Genomic DNA, 20,112 nt, shown 5'->3' with positions numbered 1-20,112 from the left:
CAAGTCATTGTTTTCATCACCAGCACTGGAGATTCTTTAAATTGATAGCATTAGGGGCTATAGGCTTTACAGGCTGGATAGAGAAGGAAGGAAAGGTGGGGGTGCGGTGCTCTATGTCAAGGAGCAATACACATCCTCTGCCAGCAAAATGGGGTCAGAGGGGCAAGTGGAAGTGCTCTGGGTCAAGATACAAGGGGGCCATGGGGAGAGGGATCTAATGGTGAGGGGTCTACTACAGACCCCCCAACCAAGGGGAGGAGCTGGACCAGGAATTTTCAGGTCAGCTTGCAGAGGCACTTAAGGCAAGGGATGTAGTTGTCATGGGTGATTTAAATTACCCAGACATCTGCTGGGAGGAACAGTCAGCCGGATTGGATCGTTCCAGTAGGTTCCTGGTCGAGATACAGGACCTCCACTTAATTCAGGAGGTGCACAGTCCCACCAGAGGAAACGCCCTGTTGGACCTGGTCCTGGCCACAGGCGACAATGTGGTAAAGGGCCTTCAGGTCCTTGACCACCTGGGTGATAGCGATCATTGCTTGCTGGAATTCACCATCCAGCGCAGGGTGTCAAGGGCCTGCAGCAGGGCGGTAGCCCTAGACTTCAAGAGGCCCAGCTTCAATGAGTTGAGGAGATTAGCGGGAGAGGCGCTGGGGTTCTGGAGAGCAGGGGAGCTCAGTGCCCAAGATGAGTGGTCATTCCTTAAGGAGACAATACTCAGGGCTGAAGGGATGACCATCCCAACAAAAAGCAAGGGGGGCAGGAGTGCCCGAAAGCCCCCCTGGCTCACCAAAGGTGTATGGGAATACCTGATTGCCAAAAAGGCAACATTCAACCAGTGGAAGGGGCGTTCTATCTCCGAAGAAGAGTATACTTCTTCTGCTCGGGCCTGTAGGGGGGGCTGTCAGGAAAGCTAAGGCTGAGGGAGGAGCTGGTGACCATCTATAAACTCACTAGGGGGGACCAGAAGGGTTTGGGAGAGACCTTGTTTCCCCTAGCGCCCCCTGGCATAACAAGGAATAATGGCCACAAGTTGTTGGAGAGGAGGTTTACGTTAGACAGCTGTAAGAACTACTTTACAGTTAGGGCGGCTAGGATCTGGAACCAACTTCCAAGGGAAGTGGTGCTGGCTCCTACTCTGGAGGTCTTTAAGAGGAGGCTTGATGCCTACCTAGCTGGGATCATTTGTGCCCAGTTTTTTCTCCTTCCCAGGCAGGGGGTTGGACTTGAAGATCTACAAGGTCCCTTCCAACCCTACTTTTATGATTCTATGAAATATATTGGAAGTGTGTGAGCCAGAATAAACTCTTCCCTGCTTTCACACTTGCGAGTTGCCTTGCAATTGAGTTCATTGTGAACAAAATCAGGACTGGACTGAGTAAGACAATGCCACTTTTCAGTCACTTCTTTGAACATATTTACAGCTTAAGGATGAAATCAAATACGATTAGCCATTGTCTTTGATAGATTCAGCATTTCGTTAAAATCTTATGTACTTCCTGGCAATGATTATTCAACTAGAATGAACAATTTGGGCACAAAAATGGAGATGTCTCCTCAACAAAGATTGAATAGAAAAGAGCTATCATGAGTTCCCAGAACACTAACATTTTTCTGCCTTTACAAAGTATTCTAGAAAGCCACTTAGTATTATATTTGGAGTATTATCATACTTGATTAAACTTTGGTGGCACCTGTCAAATGATCACAGTCCACTTTGTGATTAATTATACTTGCTCTTCTTATAGCTTGCTTGTTTACTTACTAATTCAGTAAGGGTATCTCAGTTATTAATATGAATTACTAAATAATGATTTTAGTTTGAATAACTTATTTGAAGTATTTTTTGGGTGTTTCCTAATATGAAACAGGGAATTTTGAATTGCAGGATGAAAGTTCCATAGAAAGTGATGAATTTGATATGAGTGACTCAACCAGGATGTCAGCTGTGAACTCAGACCTTAGTTCTAATCTTGAAGAGAGAATGCAAAGTCCTCAGAATCTTCAGGGCCAGCAGGATGGTAAGCCTTTTTATTAAATAAAAAAGATACTGCCCTTTTTCTATGTTATGCCCTCATTTAGCATCTTCTATACCCTTTCATTGGGAATGCATTTCCTCAGATAATTTGAGATGAGTTCACTTTGCTGCAAAATAAGGACGATTGTGCTGTTTTTTTGGTAGACTAACTATTGCTTAGATTGCTTAGATGACTTAAATAATTGCATTTTGGGTATTTTTATATTAAATATACAGTTGGCCTGCAAATGGGCATAAGTGGAAGTAAAATTCCCCTTTTTCCTTGTGCGACTTACTAAGAATTTGAATCTTGACACATTGGCTCTCAGCAGCAATGCACTTCTCCCCAGCAGCAAGGAGAAAAGAGAGAGGAAGCTGTTTCTCTGAAATTACCTGGGGATGGCAAAGTAATGGACTGAACTATGTCCTGCAGGTATATTCTAGCCCATAGTTAAGGTAGCTTGTTTCTTTTTACAGTTTATTCTTATCACAGGTTATACCTGTATCATAATGTAGTCTGTTTTTGGGCTGCACAACAAAATTGCAACAAAATTTTCTGTAAAACACTTTCTTCATTATACAGGACATCTAAATAAATGGAAAGATTAGAATTAACGGGCTCCTATTAGACATGCAGGGAGTCTGCTCTGACATGCTGGAAATCCAGCAATTAATCAAATCTGCTGGAGAACGGAAATTGACACACTCTGGCACTGTTCCGCATCATGTGTATCGGTAGTGTCCTTGTGCTGAAAAAATGGCGGCAGGGCACTTTGAAATAAAACACATTGGATGAGCTTTAGTTCAGAACCCTCCACCACCATTTTTTCAGTGCAGGGATGCTGATACACATGATGCACGGACATTTAAATAAATGCGGTTCTCTAATTAAAGTATTGTTCTGGTGCTGTGTCCCAAAGCATGTGTAAAAATGCCCTATGTGAGCAAGACAAAGAGCAAATGCAGGTGCAGTACATCTTTAGTTTTCCTCATGTGTATTGTAGATACCAGTATATACAATTTCCTTGGGGAAAGGGTTCATAGTTTAAGGCTGTCACTCAAAGAAGCGATGTCAAATATATGGCCAAATCTGGTTCACTTGGTGCTTGTATTTGGCCCGCCAGAAATAGCCAGTCCAGAAATCAAAAATGTGTGTATTCATTTATTTCTTTTAAATGTAAGTTTCTTGTCTTTAGGATTGCAAAGAAAATGTTGCATATGTGAACTTCAAGGATGGACAAATTAAATATTTACTGTGGGCTAAAGTGGGTAGCAATTTATTTCACAGTACCTGGTCCATGGCATAACCTTCTGTGTGTATGCCCCATGGGAAGTAAAAGCTAAGCCATGCTAGTGGAATCATATTTCCCAGAAGCTACCATGCTTTAGCTTCTAATATCCATGGGGTAAGGGCTTACACACAGGCAGTTACTACAGACTAGCTACTGAATGATAAATCCCTACCCCTTTTAGTCGACACAGAATCGTTCATAGGTACCTACACTTTGGAAGATGTCACTACTTTTAATTATACTGGGCTGACAAACAGCTTCAAACAGTAGCTTAGAAGTGTGAATTTCTTGGTTAATTGTTACTCTAATAGAGAGAAGGCAAGTTTAGTTTAGTGGCTTTATAGTCTAACTTGTTTAGGGCATATGCAGATGTTACACTTAGATCAGGCAAAAAATGGTTGGCCATATCTAACTTAGTTCACCTGAGGAGGACCACTACATAGATCAGGCTCACCCAGGCCTGATCTAATGAAATGTATGTAGCTATTAGGAGCACAGCCCTGGAGCTGGGAAAGCCCAGCAACTTGCCCCAGCCGCAGGACTATGCTTTTCCTACCTCTCACCCTGACCAGACTATTTTTAGACCTCCAATCATCCCAACCCCCAAACATGCAATCCCTCTGGCCTGGACCTACCAAACCCCTCCCTTGGAAGTGGTAGCCCCTTCCAATCCTCCCCGCCTCACCCCGACCAGCACCAATGAATGTGTATAAGTGGGGTCCCATCTATGATCATGTGGCTTTAAGCAATCCTCGTGATCATAGATTGGGTCTTGTGAACATGTGCACGTGCCCTCAGAGAGGCATGTGCTTTCATAAGCTACAGCCTTCTTCATCAGATGCTATGGCAAAGTAAGTCTCTAAGGTGCCTCCATGACAGAGGCAGGCAATTATTTTGGGCAGAGGGCCACTTACTGAGTTTTGGCAAGCCATCAAGGGCCACATGACAGGCAGCCAGGGGCAGATAAATATTAATTTTCTAAATTTTTTTAGGGGCCCCACAGGCTGGATAGAATGGCCTGGCAGGCTGCATGCGGCCCATGGGCCACATTTTGCCCACCCCTACTGCTCTATGAGCTAGTAGTATAACTAAGGTGGGGAGACCAAGGCAGCAGCCCCAGGTGCCAACTTGAAGAGAAGCATTAAAATAATAGCTGCCACCTGTGCTGGTGGTACCAGCAGCCAGAAGTCACTGCTGGTGCCCTAGGTGATCAGCTTCTCTGTTATGCCTCTGTCCCACCTTCAACTTGTTAGTCTAATTGGACTGGAAGCCAGTGTCAATGTTAGATGTTAAATCGCTGATCATTTTACTAAATGGAATGGGGGTAAAGTATGGTAATGAAGCACAGTGGCTAGAGACCTAGAAGTTCCTGTAAGACAGGAAATTCATAGGAAAGAACAGGTGTGATGAACCAAGATAAGGCAGAAAAAGAAAAACTAAAAAGGGAGGATAGTGAAGGAAGAGGAACATAAAAGTAGAAGAAGGGGAGGTACAAAGTTAAAATCTAATCATTAAAAATGGGGCAACAAATAGCAAACTTCTGCCTTTATATCAGTGTGAGTTTGTTGTTGACATGAATGGAAATTTTGTTTTGAATTGGGGGGAGTTTGGATTGAGTTTTATATCTTGCTGCAATAACCAGTATAAAAAATGGAATTCAACTGTCATTATAGAAAGAATCTGAAACTACTGTCTTAAAGTGTCATTCAGCTTGGAGAATAGAGTTCACATGAGGATTATGCACCACAGATGTGAAGTCTTTCGTGTGACATGAATGGTGCATAGGCCAGGTGCCAGTCTTTTGCCAGGGTGCCCCAGCTGCAATTTGACACTCCCTTTAGAAAGGACTGTAAAAACACTTAGTAGAACTTTGTGCTTATTATTTTGTCAGAATTTACAGACCAATAATCAAGTAAAAAAGGGTTCTTTCTAATTGTCCACTCTGAAAAAGCAATGCAAATATAAACGTTAAGATAGGTTCTTTCCATCTCACATCACCAATAACTGAATTATGAGAGTTTCAGGAAAGGACCGTATCCTCTCTGTGTTTTATGTGGCATCTAGTGTAATGTGGCCCAGTAAAGGTTGGAGCCTTTGAACACTATGATGGCGCCAATAAACAAATTATGACAATAGTTGTTTAGGCCAAATTCCATCCCCAGTTACATCTTTATTTCATTGTTTTCAGATTATTCCCGTGGAGTTGTGTAACTGTGAGGGTGTGGCTGGGAATAGGCAGCCAGGCCTGTGGATAGGCCCTGGGGGGCAACTAGGAGGTCAGCAGGGCAGGAGCACGGGTTCCTGGAGCGTTGAGTCATGGTCTGAGTAGGTGGATTAGAGATCATGGGACCAAGTTCCAGGGAAAAGCTGAGATAAGGGTCAAGGCAATGAAGGCAAGTCAGGATGTCAGGGAAACCAGAGAAAGCAGAGCCAGCACCAAGTTTCAGGGTAGATTCATGATCATAGTCATGAAAAGTCAAACCCAGGTCAGAAGTCAGGAAAGCCAGGGAGAGCTATGAATGCAAGGCTTGCCAGAACAGACTGAGGCTGATTTAAGGCTTGCATGTGTTGAGGCTGAAGCTGCAGGTGTTTAAAAGGGGTGAGTGGTGCTTTCAGTAGCCAGTCTGGTTGCAGAGAACAGTGTCAGTTGCATTAGTTGGGGATCAGCGGCAGATGTGATAACTTCAAATGCTTGGCACAACCAGGCCTGCTTGATCAGTGTTCCTGAGAGTTTCTGCTCCCTCCCACCCCATCCCACCCTCCCAGATGGCCTCTTCTAGGCAGCCTGGGACCAGGCTTTTCTGGGTGTTTTCAGTGGAAATCTTATACTAGTTTAGGGGAGGGTGTGAACATGGTCATCTGGTTCCCAAGATCATTCTTCCAGGCTATAGCCCTCCCAGTTGATGAATTAATAGAGCTTGCCTCAGATGTCTTTGGAGCCTAGAACCTGCCCTACAATATATTCCTTGTGACCTTCCACTATCATGGGTGTGGGGGGAGCAGGTTTAGGCAGTCAGAAAAGGTTTTTTTATGCAAGGTTTGAGTAGGTATATGTGGAAAACAAGGTGTACTTTTAGTGTTTTGGGCATCCATAGCTTGAATGCAACAAAGCTTATTTGTTCCACAACCTTGAAGGGGCCCAGATATTGGTGTTCCAGTTTGGCAGGTGGTCTTGGGATCTTGATAGTCTTTGAAGAGAGCCAGACCTTGTTACCAAGTGAAATGGTGGGGCCAAAATATTGCTGGCATTATTTTTAGATGTGATTGGCTGTGTTGAGATGAACCTTTAATTTTTTGCTAAACATCTTGGAGTTCCAATACAAGGTCATTCGATGTGAGGACCTATGGGAAAGTAGGCAATGCTAGGTGGAAATGAGGATGGAGTCCATAGTTGGAGAAAAAGTGGGTCTGGCCTGTAGAAGTATAGATAGCATTTTTGTATGTGAATTTTGCCAGGGGGAACAAGAACATCCAATTATACTGATGAAAATTTAAAAGCATCTGAGGTATTGCTCAAGGATCTGGTTTATGCACTCCATATGACCATTAGTCTGAAGGTGATACATAGATGAATGAAGAGGTTCCATGCCCAGAACCTTACAGAACTCATGCCAGAAGTATGAAATAAATGGGACCATGGCCAGAGAGTACCTGAGATGGACAGCTATGTAGGCAAAATATATGTCTCAGAAATAGATGGGTCATTTAATTGGCAATGGGTCATCTTAGTTAATGTATCCACCATGACCATGATTGTGGGTGATGGGTCTAGAGCAGAGAGTTCATCCTTATGGGATAGTCTGCCTTCTGGTTCTTGGCCCCTGGGCAATATGTGATTATGAAATTAAAACAGGAAAAGCAGGGACCAGTGGACCTGTCAAAAATTCAGTTTCTGGTTTGTGTGCAAATATTCCTAGTTCTTATGATCCAGGTCTGACTACTCACATAGGTTCCTAGCCAAAATGCAGGACCTTCATCTAACACAGGAGGTGCACAGCCCCACCAGGGGAGACGCCTTGTTGGACCTGGTGCTGGCCATGGGTGATGACCTGGAGAGGGGACTGCAGGTGCTCAACCACCTTGGCGACAGTGATCATCGCCTGCTGGAATTCACCATTCAGTGCAAGGTGGCAAAGGCCTGCAGCAAGGCAGCAACCCTAGATTTCAGGAGGGCAGATTTCAATGAGCCAAGGAGAATAGTCGGGGAAGCACTGAGGTCCCGGAGGGGAGGGGAGTTGGGTGTCCAAGAAGAGTGGTTGCTCCTTAAGGAGACGATCCTCCAAGCGCAGAGGGAGGTAATCCCAACACGGATCAAAGGGAGCAGGAGGGCACAAAAGCCCCCACGGCTCACCAAAAGCATTCGGGAATGTCTTCTAGCTAAAAGGGAGGTGTACACCCAATGGAAGGGAGAGGCCATCACCAGGGAGGACTATACTGCAGTTGCGCAGGGATTCAGGGGGGCATTCAGGAAGGCCAAGGCAGAGATGGAACTGGGACTAGCTACCCAGATCAAAGACAACAAGAAGTCCTTTTTTAAATACATAGGGGGCAAAAAGAAAGTACCGGGTAATGTGGGGCCCCTGCAAGACATGCTAGGAAATGTGGTCGTCACACCAGACGACAAAGCTAACCTATTTAATGACCCTTTGCCTCCATTTTCGTGAGCAGGGACCAGATTAGCACCCCCACTGAGCCCCCCTCAGGCCCCAGGGGAGGCACACCTAGGCCAGGGGTCAGTGAGGATCTAGTCAGGGAACTTCTGGAGGGACTGGATGTATTTAAATCAGCTGGTCCTGATGATCTCCCCCCCTAGAGCGCTGAGGGAATTAGCCGAGGTGATTGCGGGACCCCTAGCACGGCTTTACGAGCACTCATGGTGCTCTGGTGTGGTGCCAGAGGACTGGAAGAGGGCCAGTGTGGTTCCCATCTTCAGAAAAGGGAGGAAGGAGGACCTGGAGAACTACAGGCCAGTTAGTCTTACCTCGATCCTGGGTAAGCTTTTTCAGAGAATTATTCTGGGGACATGTCCACGAGGGGCCAGCAGGAGAGATTATGCTTAGGGGCAACCAACACAGGTTCATTAGAAGCAGGTCCTGTCAGACCATCCTGGTGACCTTCTATGACCAGCTCACCAAATCCTTAGATGCAGGGGTAGCAGTGGACATAGTCTTTCTGGACTTTCAGAAGGCCTTTGACACTGTCTCGCACCCCATTCTCATTAAAAAACTGGGGGACTGTGGTGTTGACACCTACACTGTCAAATGGGTCACTAGCTGGCTGGAGGGCCGTACCCAGAGAGTAGTGACCATTTTTGACCTGGAGGGATATGGGCAGTGGGGTTCCTCAGGGCTTGGTCCTTGGGCCCGCGCTGTTCAACATCTTCATCAGTGACTTGGACGAGGGGGTAAAAAGCACCTTGTTCAAATTTGCTGATGACAATAAGATGTGGGGGGATATGGACACGCTGGAAGGAAGGCTACAATTCTACAATTGTAGAATAGGCTACAATTGGACCTAGACAGGTTACAGGGGAGGGCGGATGAAAATAGGATGGGATTCAACACTGACAAGTGCAGGGTGATGCACCTGGGGAAGAAGAACCAGCACCATACCTACAGGTTGGGGAATTCCCTTCTCGTCAGTTCAGAGGCAGAAAAGGATCTTGGAGTCATCACTGATGCCAAGATGAACATGGGCAAGCAGTGTGGGGATGCAGTCAGGAAGGCCAACCGCACCTTGTCATGCATCCACAGATGCATCTCAAGCAGGTCCAAGGAGGTGATCCTCCCCCTCTATGCGGCACTGGTCAGGCCGCAGCTGGAGTAGTGCATCCAGTTCTAGGTGCTGCACTTCAGGAGGGATGTGGACAACATGGAGAGGGTCCAGAGGAGGGCCACTCGCACGATAGAAGGCAGCAGGGCAGGCCCTACAAGGAGAGACTATGGGATCTGAACCTGTTCAGCCTCGACAAGAGAAGGCTGAGGGGGGATCTAGTGGTCTGTTACAAACCAGTCAGAGGGGACCAGCAGGCACTAGGGGAGTCCCTGCTCCCCCGAGCACTGCCAGGAGTGACTAGAAATAACGGTCACAAGCTGGCAGAGGGTAAATTCTGACTAGACATCAGGAGGCGCTACTTCACTGTCAGGGCAACTAGGATCTGGAACCACCTTGTAAGTCAAGTGGTGCAGGCTCCTACTTTGGGAGTCTTTAAGACAAGGTTAGACAGTCACCTTGCTGAGGTCGTTTGACCCCAGTACTCTTTCCTGCCATGGCAGGGGGTCAGACTTGATGATCTGCTCAGGTCCCTTCCAACCCTACTAACTATGAAACTATTATACCTTGGATGGGGTAGCAATCTGCCTTCAGAAGGTGCTGCCACTCCTTGAAGGCTGTGTTTGGAGTCTAGACCCTGCTTTATGATATATTCCTTGTGACCTTCCACTATCATTGGACCTTCCACTATCACCACTTAATTCAGGAGCTGCACAGTCCTACCAGAAGAGATGCCTTGTTGGACTTGGTCCTGGCCACAGGCGACGACCTGGTAAGGGGCCTCCAGGTCCTTGACCACCTGGGTGATAGCAATCATCGCTTGCTGGAATTCACCATTCAGCGCAGGGTCTCAAGGGCCTGCAGCAAGGCGGTAGCCCTAGACTTCAAGAGGGCCAGCTTCAATGAGTTGAGGAGATTAGCGGGAGAGGCACTGGGGTTTTGGAGAGCAGGGGAGCTCAGTGCCCAAGATGAGTTGTCGTTTCTTAAGGAGACAATACTCAGGGCCCAAGGGGTAACCATCCCAACAAAAAGCGGCGGGGGGCAGGAGTGCCCTAAAGACCCCTGGCTCACCAAGGGTGTATGGGAATGCCTGATTGCCAAAAAGGCAGTGTTCATCCGGCAGAAGTGGGATGCTATCTCCAAAGAGGAGTATACCTTGTCTGCTCGGGCCTGTAGGGGGGCTGTCAGGAAAGCTAAGGCAGACATAGATCTAGGACTAGCATCCAAAATCAAAGATAACAAAAAGTTCTTTTTCAAATATATAGGGAGGATGAAGAAAGCACCGGGAAATGTGGGGCCCCTGCAATATCCTCTGTGCAATCTGGTGGTTGTGCCAGAGGAGAAAGCAGACCTCTTTAACCAATTCTTCACCTCCGTTTTCTTGGGCAGGGACCAGGACTTCCCCAGCGTGATGCAAGATGGACTCGAGGGGAACGCCTCCATACCTCAGGTTGGGGAGAACCGGGTTAGAGAGCTTCTGGAGGGGCTGGACGTGTTCAAATCAGCGGGTCCAGGTGCTCTCCACCCCGGGGTGTTGAGAAAGCTAGCAGGGTTATTGCAGGGCCTTTGGCAGAGCTTTACGAGCGCTTGTGGTGCTCAGGCCAGGTGCCAGATGATTGGAAGATAGCCAACGTGGTCCCCATCTTTAAAAAAGGGAGGAGGGAAGACCCGGGCAACTATAGGCCTGTCAGTCTTACCTCAATCCTAGGGAAACTCTTTGAGAAGATCATCATGGAGCACATCTGCGATGGGCCGGCCTCAGAAATGATGCTGAAAGGGAACCGGCACAGTTTCATTAGGGGTAGGTCATGTCAGACCAACCTGATTGCCTTTTATGATCAGGTCACAAAAGCATTGGATGCAGGTGTTGCTGTGAGTGTAGTTTTTCTGGACTGCAGCAAGGCCCTTGACACTGTCTCCCACCCCATTAAAAAATTGGGCGACTGGCATTGATGCCTACACAGTCAGATGGATTGCAGATTGGCTGAAGGGTCGTACTCAGAGGGTGGTGGTGGATGGGTCATATTTGACCTGGGGAGAAGTGGGCAGCAGAGTCCCTAGGGCTCGGTCCTTGGGCCTGCACTGTTCAATTTCTTTATCAGCGATTTGGATGACGGTGTGAAAAGTAACCTGTTTAAATTTGCTGATGATCCCAAAATTTGGGGTGAGATGAGCACACTAGTAGGGAGGGAAAGACTTCAGTAAGACCTGGATCGGTTACAGGGGTGGGCTAACAAAAACAGGATGCGTTTCAATACTGACAAGTGCAGGGTGCTGCACTTGGGCAGTAGTAACCAACAGCGCACTTATAAGATGGGAAACACCCTGCTTGAGAGCACGGAGGCAGAAAGGGATCTTGGAGTCATTATTGACTCCAAGATGAACATGGGCCGACAATGCAAGGTCACGGCTAATCGGACCTTGTCGTGCAGCCGCAGGTACGTCTCAAGCAGGGTCAAGGAGGTGATCCTCCCCCTCTGTGCAACACTGGTCAGGCCACAGCTGGAGTACTGTGTCCAGTTCTGTGGGCCGCACTTCAGGAGGGATGTGGACAACATTGAGAGGGTCCAGAGGAGGGCCACCCGCATGATCCGGGGACTACAGGACAGACCCTACAATGAGAGACTGCGGGACCTGAACCTGTTCAGCTTTCACAAGAGAAGGCTGAGGGGGAACTTGGTGACCGTCTATAAACTCACTAGGGGGGACCAGAAGGGTTTAGGAGAGGCCTTGTTTCTCCTAGCGCCCCCTGGCATAACAAGGAATAATGGCCTCAAATTGTTGGAGAGGAGGTTTACATTAGACATCTGTAAGAACTACTTTACAGTTAGGGCAGCTAGGATCTGGAACCAACTTCCAAGGGAAGTGGTGCTGGCTCCTACCCTGGGGGTCTTTAAGAGGAGGCTTGATGCCTACCTGGCTGGAGTCATTTGTGCCCAGTTTTTTCTCCTTCCCAGGCAGGGGGTTGGACTTGAAGATCTACAAGGTCCCTTCCGACCCTACTTCTATGATTCTATGATCATGGGTGGGGGGAACAGTTTCCCAATCCCAAATGTCAGTGTGAGGAGTTTCCAGCATTTCAGCTCAAAGAGTTCCCATGTTGATGCAAGCAGTTCCCAATCTGAAATGTTGTAATTCCTTTTGAAAGGAATAAGGGACCAGCAATAAAAGTGGAAGGGTGCAGTTTGTTTGGGGTGTATGAAGCCTGAGACAGAACAGCCCCTATGGTGCAGCTCAAGCAGTCAGCTTCCACTATAAATAGGATGACCGTACATCCCGGTTTAGCCAGGACAGTTCTGGATTTTGGAGGCTGATGAGCATTAAATTGAGCATCCTGAAAATGAAGGGGAATGGGGTGTAATCTGCTGGCGTGGTGGACAGCACAGCACACCAACCAGGAAGGCAGGCACCGCTGCCCATCCACTCAGTTGCCCAGCACACCATGTCACCCTGCCCCTGCCTCTGCCTGCAACAGCACCACTGACTTGGGAGAGTAGTGGGGGAAAGGGGCAGTGTCCTGGATGCCCCGGATTTCCTTATGGCCAGATTAATTGTAAATGGTTTCATGGAGTCCAGGTGCACAAGAAGGGCACAGAGTGAAAGTCCTTTTCAGTATCTCAAAGGCCATTCGTACTTCTGGAAACCATTTGAATGGTACCCCTTTCCTAAGAAGGGTAGTCAGCAGGGCTACTAGGTGCGACAACTCTCTCTTTGAACATCTACAAAAGTTAGCAAAGCCCAGAATCATTGAATCCCTTTAATGTCATATGGTGCAGCTCATTCAGTGATGTCGGTTACCTTGTGGGCCATTACTAGGCCCTTGGTGAAAATAATATAAGAATTCAAGAATTCAGTTGAGGTCTGATCAAACTTGCATTTCTCTAGGTTAACATACAGGTGGTTCTCTTGGGGCTGGAGTAGGACCTGACACGCATCTTCTAAATAGTGGGCAGGATCATTAGAAAAAACTAAAATATCGTCTAGATAAATTGTAACAAATTGTTCCAACATATCTTGATATATACCATTAGCAAAGTGTTGGAATGTAGCAGGGGCATTGCAGAGTCCAAAGGGCATAGCCAAGTATTCAGAATGCCCATAGTGGGACCAAAATGTGGTTTTCTGCTTGTCCCCTTCCTGTATACAGTACGCCTCTCACAGATCCAATCTTGAAAAAAAAATCTAGGCTTGATGGAACCTCTCAAATAATTCATTTGTTAATGGCAGCAGGTAATGATTAGGAATCTTAATCCTGTTTTAGGCCCTGTACTCAACACAGGGACAGAGAAAGCTGTCTTTCTTGGCCACAAAGAATATCAGGGCCCCAGCAGGAGTTGTAAAATGCCTGATGAACCCATTACAGAGGTTCTCTCTAATGTGTACTCCTTGAGCACTTTGAGCTCTGGCTCAGAGTAAATAAATGTGCCTGAATGGAATCTGTGCCCCTGGCACAGTATCAAATGGCAATCATAAGGGAAGTGTGGGGGAAGTTGGTCCACTCCTTTCTTGTTGAATACATCAGCCAAGTCCTGGCATTTGGCAGGGAGAGATGGGAGAGGGTCTGGGGCATATGTTCTGTCTGTGAAGGCCAGCCTCAAATCTTATATGGTTGTTGCAAGCAACCTGATATTTTTGGCTCTGCTTCCAGCCCTGGGTAATGGCCAGAGAAATCTACTCTAAACAAGAGTACAAGCAGTAAAGTGAGTTGAAACAGAGTTCCTGTAACCCACACATGATGTCCCAGGTTATGGAGGAATAATTAAAGGGTTCCCAGTATAACCAAAAGGTCAGGGGAATGGATAAGATCAAAACAAAGAGACTCTGGGTGATTACTGATTGAGGCTTCTAGTGGGACCATTTTACTGGTGGCAAGGCCCAAAGAGAGAGGGAATCCATTCATGGCTTCTGCTGTCTTGGGGTTCTGTTTTGGCTGAACTGGTAGAGTCGAGTTGTTCTGCAAGGGTCGAGTCCATGAAATTACCAGAAACTCCTGTGTCAAAGAGGCCTGGAGCAGAGGGGTGCTGTAGGTGAACGGCAACTAGCAAAGGTGAGTCTTAGGGCTTGGTGGCTCTCAAGAGTTTACTGTGAACTGGAGGCATTGGCTGAATGATCTGTGGCAGGCCCGGACAATGCCCCTCTATCAAGGCTGGGTCAGGTAGTTTCTCAAAGAGGAGATGGCCATTCCTTTCCTTAGACAGATCCGGGCAAAATGCCCAGACTCCCCACAGTACTGGCAGAGGCCCTAGGCACAACAACAAACTTTCTCCTCCAAGGGGGAGCCTTTTCCTAGCTGCATCTATCTGCATGGCCTCCACTGGGGGTAGTATCAGAGCTTCCAAGGGCCTAGCCAACCCTGAGAGCTGAAGTCCAGTCCTCCTATTGTTGCTTGGACAGACAGGCATCAGTACAAATACTAAAATCAACAAGTCTGTCCAAAGTAGCTGGGAGCTCCACCTGAGCCAACTCGCCTTTAATGCAGCCCTGAAGCCCCAGGCAGAAGTGGAAATGTTGAGCCACCTTGTTCCACTCCATATCAGAGGGCTCCGCAGTACGGACCCAATAGAGGTCACCAAAGATTTTCACTATGGCTTGGATAAAATCTTCAAGGCTGTCAAGGAGAGGGCTTGCTGATTTCAAAAGTGGAGAAGCCCAGGCCAGGGCATCACCAGTCAACAAACTGATAAGTCCTACTTTGGCTGTATCTGAAGGATAGGTTCTGGGACAGAGACTAAATGTAAGGCAACACTGATTAATTAACTCCTAGAAGCAGCAAGGGTCTCCATCAGATTTGTCAGACAGTGGGATCTGTGGTTCAGGGTATGTTGAGTGCGTTGGTTTCCCCAGTTGGCAGGAAGTGGGGTACATTGGGTGTGCAGTGCTGTAATCTGGGCCTGCAGCCCCTGTAAGGTAGCCATCAGCTTGCCTGAGGCTGCAGGTGCATTTAAAAGGGGAGAGTAGTATTGTCAGCAGCCAATCTAGTTGCAGAGAAGTGACTAGTCAGTCACATTAGCCAGGGACCAGGGGCAGGTGTGGTAACTTCCCTGCTTGGCCCAGCCAGGCCTGCTTGATCACTTGCTAGCATACAGCATGAGCTAGTCAACTTAACTGAAACATGGTGGAATTCTGTGCATGACTGGGCGGCAGGCTTTGAGGGGTACAGGTTGTATAGATGAGACAGAGTGGGGAGAAAAGGCGGAGGTGTAGCTTTCTATGTTAAGGAGCAGTACACATCTTTCGTCATCAAGGCAGGAGTGGAGGAGGGGACTACCAAGACATTGTGGGTCAGGATCCGGGGGGGGGGCAGGGGAAAAGGACTTGGTAGTGGGGGTCTACTACAGACCTCCTTACTAGGATGATGAGCTAGACAAGTTATTCTCCAAGCAGCTCTCAGATACCTTACAGGCGAGTGGGGCAGTGGTCATGGGGGACCTAAATTACCTGGACATCAGCTGAGAGGAACAGGAGGCCAAAACAAGCCACTCAAGGAGGTTCTTACACTGTGCAGGACCTCCACCTAATCCATATGGTATCCAGTCCCACAAGGGGTAGCGCCTTGCTAGACCTGGTCTTAGCAACAGGGGATGATCTCGTGGGGGACCTGCGGGTACACAGTAGCCTGGGTGATAGTGACCACCACTTGGTAGAGTTCACTATTCAGCGAAGGGTGAGAAAAATACCCAGTGATGCTAAAGCTTTAGACTTCCGAAGGGCCAACTTTAGTAAACTTAGAAACCTAGTTAGTGAGGTGGTGGAACTCAAGAGCATCGCACTAGTGGGGGTCCAACAGGGTTGGAAGTTTCTCAAGGGAGTGATCCTTGGGGCACAAAAGGAGTCTATCCCATTACGCAAGAAAGGGGCTAAGGGGATATAAAAAAGCCCTCTTGGCTGAACAGGGAGCTTCAGGAAAGACTGGGGGCAAAGAAAGAGATGTATAAGCAGTGGAAACAGGGGGCAGCCACCAAGGAGGCATATACCACCCTGGCGCACTATTGCAGGGAGTCAGTTAGGCAGGCCAAGGCAGGACTGGAGCTTAGACTGGCTACAACAATTAAGGACTATAAAAAGTCCTTCTATAGATACATAGCGAGCAAAAAGAAAGCTCAGAGTAGCATAGGGCCCCTGCAGGACAAATCAGGTCAGTTGGTGGTTGACATGGAGAAAAAGGCAGAGCTCTTCAATGAGTTCTTCGCTTCAGTATTCCTTAATACTGACCAAGATAAAGCCCCCCACCTTGAGCATAGACAGATATCCAAAAGGCACCAGACCACCAAAGGTTAGTGCTGACTTAGTTAAAGAGCACTTGGAAGGGCTGGATGGGTACAAGTCAGCTGGCCCGGATGACCTCCATCTATGGGTGCTGAAGGAATTGGCCAGTGTCATTGCTGAGCCACTGGCATGTCTGTTTGAGCTCTCATGGTGCTCCAGACAGGTCCCTGGGGACTGGGAAAAGGCCAACATGGTGCCATTTTTAAGAAGGGGAGAAGGGAGGAGCCGGGTAACATTAGGCCAGTCAGTCTTACCTGTATCCCTGGGAAAATGCTAAAAAAAATCATCAAAATGCATATTTGTGAAGGTCCAGCAGCGGAAATGATGCTGAAAGGAAACCAGCACAGATTCATCACAGGTAAATCCTGCCTGACAAACCTTATAGCCTTTTATGACCAGGTCACACACTGCCTTGACACACGAGCTGAGGCTGATATCATCTGCCTGGATTTTAGGAAGGCCTTCGACACAGTTTCGCATCCTATTCTCATAGGGAAGCTAACGGGCTGTGGAGTGGATGCCTATACAGTCAGGTGGGTGGCTAACTGGCTTAGGGACTGCACCCAGACAGTGGTGGTTGATGGGTCATTCTCAGCCTGGAAGGAGGTAGGCAGTGGGGTCCCACAGGGTTCAGTCTTTGGGCCAGTGTTATTTAGTATCTTCATCAGCGATTTGGATGAGGGTGTGGTGAGTACCCCGTCCAAGTTCGTGGATGATACCAAATTATGGGGCAAAGTTAATACACCAGAGGACAGGGAGTAGATACAGGCCAACTTGGACACGTTAGATCTGTGGGCGGAAAGTAATAGGATACAGTTCAACAAAGATAAATGTAAGGTACTCCACCTAGGAAGGAGGAATCCCCAGCCCACCTACAGGTTGGGGGATGTCCTCCTCAGTAGTTCAGAGGCTGAGAAAGATCTTGGAGTCATAGTTGACTCCAAGATGAACATGAGTCAGCACTGTAATGAGGCCATTAACAAAGCCAATCACACCTTGTCATGTATTAGCAGATGCATGACCAACAGATCGAGGGAGGTGATGCTCCCCCTCTATGTGACATTAATCAGGCTGCAGTTGGAGTACTGTGTCCAGTTTTGGGCACCGTACTTCAAGAGGGACATGGTGGATCTGGAGAGGGTTCAGAGGAGGGCCACTCACATGATTAGTGGTCTCCGTGAAAGACCCTACGAAGAGAGGTTGCGAGATCAGGATCTCTTCAGCCTATACAAAAGATGGCTGAGGGGTGACCTTGTGGCCGCCTATAAATTTATCAAGGGAGGACAGCAGGGAATTGGGGATGCACTGTTTACCAGAGCGCCCCAGGGAGTAACTAGGAATAATGGGTGCCAACTAGTGGAGAGTAGATTTAGGTTAGACATTAGGAAGAAATTTTTTACAATAAGGGGGACCAGGGTCTCAAATGGGCTTCCAAGAGAGGTTATGCTATCACCTAACTTGGAGGTCTTCAAGAGGAGGCTTAACAATCACCTGGCTGGGGTCATCTGACCTCAGTCCTCTTTCCTGCCAGGAGCAGGAGGTTGGACACGATGATCCATCGGGTCCCTTCTGACTCTGTAATCTATGAAATCTTTGAAATCACAGTCCCTGACAGTAAACCTTATTTTTGCTGGGTTTGCTTTGATGTAAATAAATGAGCAGTTCTTTTGATGATGCACAAGGAAGAATAGCTCTCAGCATCCTTTTTCTCAGCATTCCTGGATTTCTAGAATCAACAACTTCAGACACTGCCCTTAATTTTTTTTTTAAGTTTGTCGATATAGTCCTGTGAATACTGTCTGTTGTACTCCACTTGTGTGGTCAATGTCTGCTTGTCTCTGCCCCCAGTGTATGAAGATCACAGCATATGCAAAGAAAGATCGCAGGCACAGTTTGGTGGTGGAAACTCAGCAGGATTATTTACAACAACAAGGGTGTCAAACCTATAGTCTGCAGAGCTGCTCCATCTGTCCTGCCAGGTTACTGGCAGGCCAGGGAATTCAGGGTGCAGCTAGAGTGGGGTGGAGCCTGCTGCAAAATCCAGGGCCTTGTTGGACATGGCCTTTGGTGGCAAGGGAGCAAGCTTGAGCTGTGCCAACACAGCCATGCTTACCCTACAGCTGATTGCCCTGCCACATGTACCTCCTCCACTTTCACTGTTGGCCATTATTTCAACTGCTGCTGCAGCCACTGCTGCTGTAGACCCTTCCACCACTGCTCCTATTGATCCTGTCACTTTCTCCATGGATGCAGCCTTTGAGGAGCCCCATGGTCTGGATCCAGCCTGGGGTACAGGGTGAATTTGACACCACTGGTCTACAAGACAGTACTGAGATCAATCCAACAGGCATTTCTGTATTTGAAGAACAATGGTATGCATATAAAAACACCTTTTCCAAACCAGTACAAGATTCCAGGTTTCCTAGCTCTTTCTTTTATAGACTGCTCAAAGCAATACTAAGCATATCACATTTCTCTGGTATCATGAAGCATTCTGTATCTGGTACCTGTTATACATCCTGATCTGTGTTTTACCAGTCTGTCTACATTACACCCTTTTCTGGCAGTTCTACACATATTGTAACATTTTTGTTATGTTGCTGTTCTAAAGCATTTAGTACCGGTCTTACCAGCTTTGATAAATTTGCACAACCTAAATGTGTATTCATATTCCAGGTTAAGCAGTTCATATATGTCTCAGCTGTAGTGAGACTTACGGTGGGCAATCCTTCAGCAAAGCCTGAGCAATGTACGTATTAATTTAATGCTTATGCTAACCACTGCTCCAGAAAGCAGACGTGTTTTTTTATACATTCACTCATCAGTGTGGAACTACCTTTTAGTGATTGTAGTTTACTCTTGGGAATTCTTTGTTCTTTGTATAAAGGTAATTTCCAACATATAGGTGTATATTGTGTGTCCTTTCATACATGTTTGCTTGAACATTTTTGGCTAAAGAATGATTGCAAATTAATGTAGAAATAAATAAGGTATTCCAATTTTTCTCAATTTTTGTTTTTGAAGCTGTATCAAAGAGGCTGCAGGTTTTGTACAAGAAATATTATCATGCAGGCTGCCTTTATATCTCCTCTCCCCCCTTCTCTGAACTCCATCTTCACCTCCGCAACCTCCAGGTAACTTCTTGCTGTCACTCCCCTTCCTCCTTCAGCTTCTTGCTGAAGCGTTTGTTGTGAGTGGGAAAGAGTTGTTTGGGGCTCTTTTGTTATGGCATGGCTGAGCTGAGGATGGCTAGTGATAGCACTTCTTCCTTTTGAAGAGATGGGAGGAGTTCAGTGCCTCTTGAACCTCCCATACTTAGATAGTTTGAAATTAAATTCTAAAAGGACAAATTTAAGAACAATTCATATACAAGTTGAGAGTTCTGCTGCTGTTCTGGAGACAAGCATAGTTCTATGTTTCTTTGGAAGTTCTTCATGCAGTGAAGTATATGGAGAATATTAACCCTGTAAGCACTCTGACAGCTTCAAAGGAAACTCTGTGCTAGTTTGCGGTAGGAGGGCACTGGGAGAGGTGTATTAGAAGAGCTAGAAACTCATGTAGGGTCAGCAGCAACTACTTCACCACATGCTGGGATAATAGTCACACAGCAACTGAACTGCTACCTGTGTGTTGAGGATGAGTTCTGTTTGTCCCCATTCTGCCTGGCTGTCACTATATAATGCCAGTTTGTCTGTGTGTGTGTGTGTGTGTGTGTGTGTGTGTGTGTGTGTGCGCGCGCACGCATGTGTCTGTGTGCTCGCGTGT

General features: G+C 47.1%; 1 protein-coding gene across 3 annotated transcripts in view; it reads left to right on the top strand.

The window, feature by feature from the left end:
* Nucleotides 1-20,112, top strand: part of NOL4 (nucleolar protein 4) — a 291,097-nt gene that overhangs the window by 81,560 nt on the left and 189,425 nt on the right. For all 3 annotated transcript variants that reach the window (XM_090039912.1, XM_090039913.1, XM_090039914.1), the window contains one exon: nucleotides 1,889-2,021. In XM_090039912.1, the coding sequence (XP_089896038.1) occupies nucleotides 1,889-2,021 (133 nt within the window). The remainder of the gene's footprint in view (nucleotides 1-1,888; nucleotides 2,022-20,112) is intronic.

This window comes from Crocodylus siamensis, chromosome 3, assembly GCF_052110815.1.
Source record: "Crocodylus siamensis isolate JL-2025a chromosome 3, ASM5211081v1, whole genome shotgun sequence".
Taxonomy (NCBI): domain Eukaryota; kingdom Metazoa; phylum Chordata; order Crocodylia; family Crocodylidae; genus Crocodylus; species Crocodylus siamensis.
The sequence above is the reverse complement of the archived record's forward strand: the minus strand, read 5'-3'. Positions and strand labels throughout refer to the sequence as shown.